The sequence below is a fragment of the Dama dama genome, chromosome 32 (genome assembly GCF_033118175.1).
Source record: "Dama dama isolate Ldn47 chromosome 32, ASM3311817v1, whole genome shotgun sequence".
In the NCBI taxonomy this organism is placed as follows: domain Eukaryota; kingdom Metazoa; phylum Chordata; class Mammalia; order Artiodactyla; family Cervidae; genus Dama; species Dama dama.
The window spans coordinates 25901141-25913528 of record NC_083712.1 but is presented as its reverse complement, the minus strand read 5'-3'; the positions used below and the strand labels follow the sequence as shown (position 1 = coordinate 25913528).

General features: G+C 42.0%; 1 protein-coding gene across 4 annotated transcripts in view; it reads left to right on the top strand.

Moving 5' to 3' along the window:
- SLC7A2 (solute carrier family 7 member 2) overlaps nucleotides 1-12388 on the top strand; it is a 71587-nt gene that overhangs the window by 53177 nt on the left and 6022 nt on the right. For 3 of the 4 annotated variants that reach the window (XM_061134962.1, XM_061134961.1, XM_061134960.1), the window contains 5 exons: nucleotides 564-703; nucleotides 4760-4862; nucleotides 6816-7021; nucleotides 8213-8379; nucleotides 9325-9433. In XM_061134962.1, the coding sequence (XP_060990945.1) occupies nucleotides 564-703; nucleotides 4760-4862; nucleotides 6816-7021; nucleotides 8213-8379; nucleotides 9325-9433 (725 nt within the window). Of the gene's footprint in view, nucleotides 1-563; nucleotides 704-957; nucleotides 1095-4759; nucleotides 4863-6815; nucleotides 7022-8212; nucleotides 8380-9324; nucleotides 9434-12388 lie in introns of all 4 variants that reach the window. The other variant, XM_061134963.1, reaches the window with a different exon arrangement.

Here is a 12388-nt window from a genome sequence, read left to right as displayed (position 1 = left end):
TTCAAAACAGCTAAAGCAAAAATCATTGTCTTAAACTTCACTCTTGCTAATAATTAATTCAGCCTGCTTCTATATACTGAATTTACAGCAAGTTCATCTTTTTTCCTTTTTCTATCTTGATTATCTTTTGCTGAGAATTATTTCAAATTTGATCAAAAAATCATGGTAAAATATATGTAAATGTGTAATTATTGAATAAATGAAGTGACTAGATACTATAAAATTAAATTACTGTCTTTTCTATAATTACATATCAATTTATAAATTTTCTAAGTTAAAAATTTTTTTAATCTAATTATTTAGTTTTAATTCGGTAGTAATCATGGGCCTACACAAATTCTTTGCAGCATTGTTTTTAGCCTGATAATTGTGCTGAGCAGATTATCTCTGAGAGTATAATAAATTGCTCCATGGTTAATATTTTTAAATACCCAATCATATTACATTTAAAAAATAACAAATAGCTGTGATGCTGAGTTTTATACAATGACTTAATTGCAGCTCTGTGATGTAATCTTGCATGAATGTGTTTGCCATACTGCATGTGTTTGCTTTTTATTCAGTCTTCTTGGATCCATTTTCCCAATGCCTCGTGTAATCTATGCTATGGCGGAGGATGGGTTGCTTTTCAAATGTCTAGCTCAAATCAATTCCAAAACGAAGACACCAATAATTGCTACTTTATCATCGGGTGCAGTGGCAGGTGAGAGAGAGTTGACTTTTATTAAGTAAAGGGGGATCTTTTTTCACCAAGGATTCTGGGGAAAAAATGGAAAATTAGGTGGTTTTCTGTTTTGACATATATAAATATCAATAACTTCTCTGAATGTTTCCTGTTTTGAACATTTTTTTGGTATAGGTTCTGTACTCTAGTGTGTCCAGTCTTTACCTGTATAGACTCGTCTAGACTAATACTTGTAATAACTCACTTGTGGATTATGAATTTTTCTGTTCTAGTCTTCTGGGTTCCATGTTTCCTTTACCCCGAATTCTGTTTGCCATGGCCCGGGATGGTTTACTGTTTAGATTTCTTGCCAGAGTGAGTAAGAGGCAGTCACCAGTAGCTGCCACACTGACCGCAGGGGTCATTTCTGGTAAGCTTTACAAACATAGGATTCTTCAACATTAGACTTGATCATTTTATGTGCATGCATGGACTTATAAAGCGGGTCTGCTTGCTGTGCATGTAAGTTGAAAACAAAATCACTGATAAATTAGGGTATGAATATTGGGATCATGTCTGCAAATGGTGGTGGCGGTGGTCTACTGAAATTCGTAACTGACCCTTTGAGATTTGTTACCATTTTGTTACCTTAACCTTTGTGCTTCTAACAAATGTACAGTGGTTACAGTGGTTCTTTATCGTGTATCAAGTATTCAGTGCTTTTCAGATCAATGAAACGAGCCCATAAAATTGTATTATCACACACAAAATGTTGATTAAAGAATGATTACTTAATCCTTGAATTGTTAATTAAAAATAATGATTCAATATTTTGTTTGTTATCCAGGATATAAGTTGAATATTGCTAAATGGTCATAGGATTTTTGAAAAGCTAAAGTTTACACATTCTTAATTAAATATAAGAAATATCAAAGATAATTTATACTTGGCCGTTGCTATCACTGCCCTCAGTATGGTGGCTAACCCCATTTCCTGGGCCCATCATAGTTCTTTAAGAGTTACTAATACCTATATTATCATAAACCCCATTAGGAATCTATTTTTCCTTTCAAGAGCTTTGATATTGTCATGTTTTCAAAAAAAAAAAACAACTCCGGATGCCTCCCTTTTGGCATGTCATCATATCCATCAAAATGCTTTTGTCCAGATTCTTATTCCACATGAATACTTTCAGATTTTGCAGATTGAGTGAATGACCTTAGAGGTGCTGTTATATGGAGCAAGAGAAGGACTTTAGCAAGCTTTAGAGAAAAAACGGTAAACACTCTTAGTAGTATAAATTCAGACCAAAGATGATAATTTTATCGAGGCTCTGAATTGTTGGGAAATTAGATTACAGAATACTAATATTTAATTATGTATGAAATAGGATTCTTTCAGAATCTTAAGTATTTTCCTAAACAACTGCCCTTTATAAAATGTCTTCTAATAAACTTGGCCCTTTATTAAGATGTATGTTGGGAGGTCAAATTACTTATTTTCTTACTGCTTAAGATGTCTGCCCCCATAAAATGAAGTTTTCACTAGATGATGTAAGGCCCACTTTATGATTAAACAGTGCATTGCGATATTAATGAAAGTTCATAAATCTTGACAAAAGATAACATATTTTATTTACTCCATAAAAGCTTTTGTTTTTTCCTGTAAAATCTTGCCCATTAATTCTCTATTATGTATTCAGAATTTTAAAAAATTTACCCTTCTTCCTCTAGAAAGAATTTAATTTGACAGCATAATAAGATATTGAAATTAATAATTAAAAGAAGATAATTTTAACATTTTTAGTGCACTGAAACATTCAGTTCACTTCAGTCGTTCAGTCATGTCTGACTCTTTGCGACCCCATGAATTGAGCACGCCAAGCCTCCCTGTCCATCACCAACTCCCGGAGTTTACCCAAACTCATGTCCATCGAGTCGGTGATGCCATCCAGCCATCTCATCCTCTGTCGTCCCCTTCTCCTCCTGCCCCCAATCCCTCCCAGCATCAGGGTCTTTTCCAATGAGTCAGCCCTTTGCTTGAGGTGGCCAGAGTATTGGAGTTTCAGCTTCAGCATCAGTCCTTCCAGTGAACACCCAGGACTGATCTCCTTTAGGATGGACTGTTTGGATCTCCTTGCAGTCCAAGGGACTCTCAAGAGTCTTCTCCAACACCACAGTTCAAAAGCATCAATTCTTTGGTGCTCAGCTTTCTTCACAGTCCAACTCTCACATCCATACATGACTACTGGAAAAACCATAGCCTTGACTAGACGGACCTTTGTTGGAAAAGTAATGCATCTGCTTTTTAATATGCTATCTAGGTTGGTCATAATTTTCCTTCCAAGGAGTAAGCATCTTTTAATTTCGTGGCTGCAGTCACCATCTGCAGTGATTTTGGAGCCCCCCCAAAAAAGTCTTTCACTGTCTCCACTGTTTCCCCATCTATTTGCCATGAAGTGATGGTACCAGATGCTATGATCTTAGTTTTCTGAATATTACATTTTTGCTATTTTGTAGTCTCACCTCTTGCTTGTTTTTAACTTAGATCAGAGAGCTTGTATGGATAATTTATCACTTTCTTCTGTTATGGCTTCCTAAAACAGGTTATCTGTGATTCTTACAAGACACATTAAAATTGTAATCTAATGTATAGCTATACTAGCAATGGAAAATTTTCAAAATAAGGCATGGGATGTATTTAAGGAAACAATGTGGGACTTCCCAGTGGTTCAGACTTCATCTTCCAATCCAGGGGGTATGGGCTTGATCCCCGGTCAGAGAGCTGAGATCCCACATACCTCAGGGCTGAAACACCAAAACATAAAGTGGAAGCAATATTGTAACACATTCAATAAAGACTTTTTAAATGGTCCACATAAAATCTAAAAAAAAAAAGGAAAAAATTATGTGCTATTTTAGAAGGGCTACGGGCAGGCATATTGGTTTAGCTGGAGCCTCCTTCTACCTGCAGTGCAGGAGACCTGGGTTCAATCTCTGGGTTGCAGATCCCTGGAGAAGGGCATGGCAACCCACTCCAGTATTCTTGACTGGAGAATCCCATGGACAGAGGAGCCTGCTGGGCTACAGTCCATGGGGTCCAAAGAGTCGGACACGACTGAGTGACTTACACGCACATACACCACTTCTACCCAGTAGTTGTAACATTGCTAAGTTAACCCGTCTATTAAAAGAGTAATGATCCTATTAGGTTAAGCCATGTGAAATTGCTGGGGTTTATTCAAAAACAGTCAAATGCTGATCTATAAAGTTGAACCTAAATGATTGCCCCCGTCTCATAGGACTATTGAATTGAAGATAAATTGAGATCATAAAGAGAGAAAGCATTCCTGAGATGTCTGGAGTGCCACATGAGTGGGGTGTGATGTTCTCTACTTATTATGATAAGGACCACTATTTGGTAAATTCCAGTTAATATCGTCACTAGTTTGATGCTTCATTGGAGAAAAAAATTGCAAGCTGCAAGTTAACTATTCAGCTATGTGAAGTATACTTTGCCTCTTAACATTATTAGGGCTTGGAGGTAGACCCAAATGGTTTACATTTAGTCAGAGTGTGTGGTTTTAATCAGGATAGGATTTATATTCTATCTGAAGCATAATTTAATTGGACCTTATCCTGTCCAAGATATAACTCAGAATGCAGATGGAAATTAAAATGGTTATATAACATCTATAATGAAAGCTCTTCCATTTGAATTCTTTTATTTATTTATGTATTTATTTAAAAGGAGCCTGCCAGTATTTCCTGGCAATGTTTTTTCTTCTGAAACATCAAAGGCGAATATTCTGTCGTACAGTATTTTCACTCTTTGTCAAGGCAATATTTTTTAAGTAATCAAAGTAGATGTATTTTGTACTTGATAGATCGCTGAGGGGTTTTGAAGTTTTATTAGCAGTGTGTATGACCTAAGGAACATCTTATTAACTGTGAGAAATATACTTTCTATGCTTTACTTGACTTATCATCGGCGCTAAAACAAAAAATTTCCCATCCCTTGTCTCTGACTTGGCATCAACTGTGTGGAATTTTCTCACAGGTGCTCTTCTTTCCCCTTCTTTCTTTTCCCCAACAGCTGTGATGGCGTTCCTGTTTGACCTGAAGGCCCTCGTGGACATGATGTCCATTGGGACACTTCTGGCCTACTCTCTGGTCGCGGCCTGTGTTCTCATCCTCAGGTGGGTTGTCCTCCTTGCCGGATGGGTCTGAAGCATGTGTGTCAGTTGGCACCCAGGAAATAAAGACAGTTAGGGCTCACTGGCCTTGTTTGCATGGAGTTAGGAGAATCCCAGAGAAAGAGGGGCCTGGTGGGCTGCCGTCTATGGGGTCGCACAGAGTCGGACACAACTGAAGCGGCTTAGCAGCAGCAGCAGCTGTCTCACAGAAGTGAGAGGCCATGGGCATACAAACGTGAATACAAAGTCTATTTAGCATACTTGGTCCTTAAGCAAACAAATACAGTTGTTAATTATCAATAGGTTGGCCTAATCTATGTGAACAACAAATTCTCATAATGCATAAAAACACTTTAGAATACTGTATTTTCAGTCCTGGTGATGCAGCTGCTAAGCTGTCAGGCTAAAGCTTTAGTCTTTATGTGTATGGCCGCGTCCCTTTGCTGTTGGCCTGAAACTCTCAGAACGGTGTTAACTGGCTGTGCTGGCGCTCAGCCTCTCAGTCGTAACCAACTCTTTGCAACCCCATGGACTGCAGCATGCCAGGCTTCCCTGTCATAGTATAATAATTAATAAATAAACAATAAGTTCCTACTGTATTCATGGGGTCACAAAGAGTCAGACACGACCGAGCGACCGAACTGAACTGAACTGTGTAGCACAGGGAACTATATTCAGTATCCCATAATAAACCATAATGGAAAGAGCATATGAAAAAGGACATATATAAACTGAGACACTTTGCCGTACACCAGAAACTAACACAGCATTATAAATCAACTGTGCTTCAGTTAAAAAAATAGAATAGTTATATAAGAGTACATTTATTCAGTAGACTGTTCTACAGCAAATAAAATGATATTTAATTATATGGAGAGAGATATCAGTTTCTGGATGCAAAGCTACATGTAGTATCTGAATTTATTTAACTAACATACATTTACACACAAAAAATGATTTTTGCAAATATATATACATATTTGCATTTTTAACTGGCTGAAATTGTAATAAAATGCTAACAGTGATTCACACTGAATGTTATGGATGGTTTTAATTTTCTTCTGCATGCTTTTGTGTATTTTTTCACAGTGAGCATATTTCTTCTTCAGATGGGAGACAAATACTACTTTTAAATTTAAGCAAAAGCTTCTCAGAAGATCGCACTGGGGAGACCAGGGCAGATGTTGGGAGCTAAAGCAGGCTGATATCTTGACACCAGCCAAAGAGGAAGGGGATCAGTAATAAAGGAGAATGGGTGGGAGGTGGCTGATGAGGGAGATGAGACTGGAGGCAGGCTGCAGTGAGACCTTCCAATACCAAACTGAAGGCTGCATATTATATTACCCTGTGCGTGCGTGTGTGCTAAGTCGCTTCAGTCGTGTCTGACTCTTTGCGACCCCATGGACTGTAGCCCGCCAGGCTCCTCTGTCCATGGGATTCTGCAGGCAAGCGTGCTGGAGTGGATTGCCATGCCCTCCTCCAGGGGATCTTCCTGACCCAGGGACTGAACCTGCGTCTGCTGCGGCTCCTACATTGCGGGCGGACTCTTTACTCCTGAGCCATGGGGGAAGCCCCTGTTACCCTGTAGCTGATATTTAACCAGGGTTTCTGTTAACAGGGTTGCTGTGTTCATGAACGGCATCTCCCTTGAACATAGATAATTCCAGAGTAATCATTTATCGTCACAGGTGCCTCACGTTAAAATGTAACTCTCTTCGGCGTCTAATATATATAACTTTCTAATCAAGTGGCTATCAGGAAATTCGGAGTTGCTGCAGGTATTTTGCTGAGCACATGTGTGACCTGCCTCAGCAACCCTGAGGCTGCAACCACAAGACTTGTGCATTTACTGCACCAGCTGTGAATGGAAATATCTCCATTAGAGTTTTAGGTGCTTGTTTCATTTGGACCAAATGTCTGTTTGAGAATAAAGACACACACTTTTACTTGGAATAGGTACCAGCCCGGCTTATCTTACGAGCAGCCCAAGCATTGTTCTGAGAAAGAAGCTCTGGGGTCGTGTGCCAACAGAACCTCCAAAAGCGAGTCTCAGGTCACCATGCTGCCAGGACAGGGCTTCAGCCTGCGAACCCTCTTCAACCCCTCGCTTCTGCCCACAAAACAGTCTGCTTCTCTCGTCAGCTTTCTGGTAGGATTCCTGGGTAAGTTCCCTTCACCGTATACATTATAAAGACCCAGTGTGTTGGGGGTGGGGGGGGGCGGAGCAGGTATGATGTGAAAGAGGATGAAAGAATATGTTAGCACTGCTCTCAGTCCTGAAATGTTCACCTAAGGGGTCACTGGTCATTGAGACCTTCCTTATGTTAGCAGGATAAGTTGATGGTATATTGGTAATTGAAGAAGAAAAGAAGAAATTCCCTAAGGCAGGGGTCCCCACCCTTGGGATCTAATGCCTGATGATCCGAGGCGGGGGCTGATGTAATAATGATAGAGATAAAGTGCACAGTAACCATAACACACTTGAATCATCCGCAAACCATCCCCTACCGTCCATGGAAAAATTGTCTTCCATGAAACTGGTCTCTGATGCCAGAAAGGTTGGGAACTGCTGCCCTGAGGTGAGGGTGGCAGAAGTGCAGAATTGGTCCATTTCGTGAGCCGTGAGGGTTCTTCCTGTGGGAAGCGAAGCACCCCTGCCTATAGCTGAACTGGGACCCAGGGAGCGTGGGAGCCGTACCGCAGATCCTGCTTGCTCACCCACAGTTACGTAATCAAGCGTATTTTCAGCAACATTTATTGATGTGCCAGGAACCCCCCTGGGCACTTGGGATGTCAGGAAAGATGGTTCTTGCTCTCATTGGACTTTACAGAGCAGCCGCATTGGCGGCAAGCTAAGGGCAGTACAGCTTTATCTGAGAGCGCATGGTAGGGACCCCTAATTCAGACTCGATGATCAGAGATCATCTGGGTAGGCAGTGATGCCGCTCTGAAACAGGAAGAAAAGGTGCAGATCGTGTATTATCTGTTTATATGAACAGTGTCTACAACAGCTGAACACGAACAGACTTGCTTTCCCCACTGGAAAAAAAGGGAACTAGCCACCCTGGACAATGTTCCATCAATCCAAGTGATGTCATCTGAGACTGGCAGAAAGGCAGGATGGTAGAGCCCAGAGGGGAGGCTGCCTTCTAAGGAGGAGACAGTCATGAGTGGGCGAAGCGGGATTCTTAAGTCATGGAAATCAGGCATGTCTTTCCAAAATAGAAATGAAGAATCTTAGTATTTGGCAGAGTAGATACATAAAGAACTTGATATCAAAATAGACTTTGAATGCAGGGGTCTGAGTGAAGGTCACATGCTGGTTTTGTTTCACGAACCTGTCATCTCCGCAGCATTCCTCATCCTGGGCCTGAGTGTTCTGACCACGCACAGCGTCCACGCCATCGCCAGACGGGAAGCGTGGAGCCTGGCTCTCCTGGTGCTGTTTCTCGTTCTCTGTGCCGCCATTGTGCTCATCATCTGGAGGCAGCCCCAGAATCAGCAGAAAGTCGCCTTTATGGTATGTTTCATGAGGATTCATGATCCTAAATATCATGCATGTTTTCTCTTGTACGTTAGTTTTTGTGACTTAAAAAAAAAAAAAAAAAGCACTCTGATGATGTTAACCAGTGAACAAGAGCGACACGGTCCTTTGGGATGTTCCTTTTTGTATTAAGTATTCTTTTCAAAAACTTGAGTGTGATCCTAATACATTATTCTATATAATAGTAGACAAATTTCTTGTTCAATACTCTAAAGCATCAGAAAAATAACTAGAATATTTTACAAGTTCGAGAAAGTCCAAAGCCCTTCCACTGTGAAGTGAAGTTATTCTGTCCCATTTGAACTCAGAGCAGAATTTAGCTTGAAGAGGGTTTCCTGGAAGAAGCCCCCTGAGATCTCAAGAGTAGTCAGAGTTCCAGTGGCATGCCCTCTTAATATTGGAATGAAACCAGTAAACCCTGAACTAAACCCTGAGACCTGCTGCATCTTGGTGATAATGCAGGTGTTAGCGGCTGGATAACCCTCTGTAGCTTTGCGCTGCAGTAAACAATGGGAAATATGGGGCTCCTTTTAGTATTCTCTGGATGTTGTTGTTTAGTCACTAAGTCGTGTCTGACTCTTTTGCAGCCCCATGGACTGTAGCCCGATGGGCTCCTCTATCCATGGAATTCTCTAGGCAAGAATACTGGAGTGGGTTGCCATTCCCTTTTCCAGGGGATCTTCCCAACCCAGGGATCGAACCCAGGTCTCCTGCATTACAGGTGGATTCTTTACCATTGAGCCATCTGTGAAGCCCATTCTGTAGATGAGTGGTTTTTGTTCAAGTAGTTCTTTTTGTGAGAATATAATCTTACACACTGTGACAGTATCTATGTATGTCAAATTAGTTGCCACCATGTCAAAACAAGTTGAGGAATGTGTTTTAAAATTTGAGTATATCTGAGATGTTTTCCCTCCTTAGGTTCCATTCTTACCGTTCCTGCCAGCCTTCAGCATCCTGGTGAACATTTACCTGATGGTCCAGTTGAGTACAGACACCTGGATCAGATTTAGCATCTGGATGGCGCTTGGTAGGTCTTCTCCTGTTTCCACTTTCTGAACGTGGGCTCTCTCTTTCCCATGTCATGTGCCATTTCAGAGAAATGCACCCCACCCCCTTCCTAGAAACAAAAGCTTTTTTTTGGTTTCCTCCTTTCCCAAGTTTTAGAATACCTGAGTGCCTACTTTTCCAGATGTTTTCCAAATACCTTTTTATAATTCAGTTGCTGCAGTAACCCTGTAAAACTCTGTAGATCCTATTTTTCCTAACTTCTTGAGTGAGAAAAATGAAGCTTCCCCCATCAAAAGTCAAGGGATCTAGTTTGCAAATAGCACCCTTGATGTCTGATTGCAGAGCCAGTTCCTTCCAGAGCACCATTGAATTTCTGGCAACATTTTGAATGAGCTAATTGCAAGAAATTTCTTTACATCTATACTCATCGGTTTTCATCATGATTTCTTCAGTGTCCTGTGTGAAAGCTGACTTGGAAATTCGACTTTAACTTTGTCGTCACTGGTGGCCTGAGGCGTTTGAGAGTTTGAGCTCTTTGACGGTTTTGGCATAATGAGTCTCATTCACTTGTGTGTGTGTGTGTGTGTATTTGCTTTGGCTATAAACTGACTTCATTTCAGTCTCAAGCCACCAACCCGCTTGAGCCAATGGGAAGTTTAACCTACTTATTTTTCCCCTCCCCCAACAGCTACCCTAGGTTTGCCCATTTGGGGGGATCTGACACAGTGCCAGGGAATTTGGGTGGATCAAAAGTTACTGTCCACACAGGTTGCACTGGGGCATTCTGTCACTGCGGCCGCTCCCGGTCGGCAGCTCTGTCGCATCAGGGCCAGGATCCTGATGGGAGCCCCCTGTGACTCAGCTGTGCCCTCTGGGAGGAACCAGTCATTCCTTCCGGGTCTCCCCACCTCCCCCGGGGCACAGGAAGCGGAACTCCCTCCCTTCCTCGGAGCCCAGAAGACGCTGAACTCTGGTGGAGAGCTTCCCCACGCTCCTGCCACTCCGCAGACCGCTGCCTCTCTCCTCCGGTGGTAGCTCCCTGAAGCTCAGCCGTGTGCCTGACCTTGCAGAAGGGTGGGACGCCCCGTGTTTCAGTCCTCCCCTGCTGCTTTTTAGCCGTGTCGCCTGCTTCACGTTCCACCCCTGCTTCTGTGCCTCTGTTTCTTTGTAAAACAGTGGCATCGCTACCTTTATTTGAGGACAGGAAGGCTAGAGCACCAAACCTCTAAGGACATGAGAGGAAACAGAATCAGTTCTCACAACTGCACATGCCAAAATACACATTGGTGGCCTGCTTCCCATTAGTTTACATAGGAAAATTATAAGGCATTTCACATCAACCCAAAACTCTCAATCAATTTTTAAAATTATAGCTAAAACACAGCAAAAATGCCTACATATCCTGTGAGAATACTTAAAACCTTTCCCCTCTGATCTTCGGTCAGTGTGGTTGTTAATAAACAGTTGCTTTGCACATAGTTATTCATCTACTCCTGGTGACAGTGACGTGTGTAAGGCACACCCCTGTTCCCTGCTCACACGGGGCGTGTGTGTGTTGTCGCTTTGGTTATGTCTGACTCTTTGCAACCCCGTGGCCTGTAGCCCGCCGGGCCCCTCTGCCCATGGGCTTCTCTAGGCGAGAATACTGGAGTGGGTTGCCATGCCCTCCTCCAGGGGATCTTCCCAACCCAGGGATCAAACCCAGGTCTCTGGCATCGCAGGCAGATTCTTTACCCACTAAGACACCTGGGAAGCCCATTCACACAGGACATGTTTTCCAAACTGTCTGTCTCTGTCTCCAATAATCCGGCACTTGTATTTGGGAAGTATTTGAGACTTTTCCCCATATATCCTTTTGTTTAAAGTAAAGTGTTAACTTTTGAGGAGGTAAATAGTTTTTTACATAAATATTTCAAAAATATTTATTAAGAAAAACATGCATGTACAGTTCAGTTCAGTCGCTCAGTTGTGTCCAACTCTTTACGACCCCATGAACTGCAGCACGCCAGGCTTCCCTGTCCCATCACCAACTCCCGGAGTTTATTCAGACTCATGTCCATTGAGTCGGTCACACCGTCCAACGATCTCATCCTCTGTCGTCCTCTTCTCCTCCTGCCCTCAATCTTTCCCAGTATCAGGGTCTTTTCAGATGAGTTAGCTCTTCACATCAGGTGGCCAAAGTATTGGAGTTTCAGCTTGAAAATCAGTCCTACCAATGAACACCCAGAACTGATTTCCTTTAGGATGGACTCCTTGCAGTCCAAGGACCTCTCAAGAGTCTTCTCCAACACCACAGTTCAAAAGCATCAATTCTTCAGCACTCAGCTTTATAGTCCAACTCTCATATCCATACATTACCACTTGGAAAAACCATAGCCTTGACTAGACGGACCTTTGTTGACAAAGTAATGTCTCTGCTTTTTAATATCCTATCTAGTTTGGTCATAACTTTCCTTCCAAGGAGTAAGCATCTTTTAATTTCATGGCTGCAATCACCATCTGCAGTGAGTTTGAAGCCCCCAAAAATAAAGTCAGCCATTGTTTCCCCATCTATTTGCCATGAAGTGATGGGACCGGATGCCATGATCTTAGTTTTCTGGATATTGAGCTTTAAGCCAACTTTTTCACTCTCCTTTTTCACTTTCATCAAGAGGCTCTTTAGTTCTTCACTTTCTGCCATAAGGGTGGTGTCATCTGCGTATCTGAGGTTATTGATATTTCTCCCAGCAATCTTGATTCCAGCTTGTGCTTCATCCAGCCCAGTGTTTCTCATGATGTACTCTGCATATAAATTAAATAAACGTGGTGACAATATATAGCCTTGATGTACTCCTTTTCCTATTTGGAACCAGTCTGTTGTTCCATGTCCAGTTCTAACTGTTGCTTCCTGACCTGCATATAGGTTTCTCAAGAGGCAGGTCAGGTGGTCTGGTATGCCCATCTCTTGAAGAATTTTCCACAGTTTATTGTGATC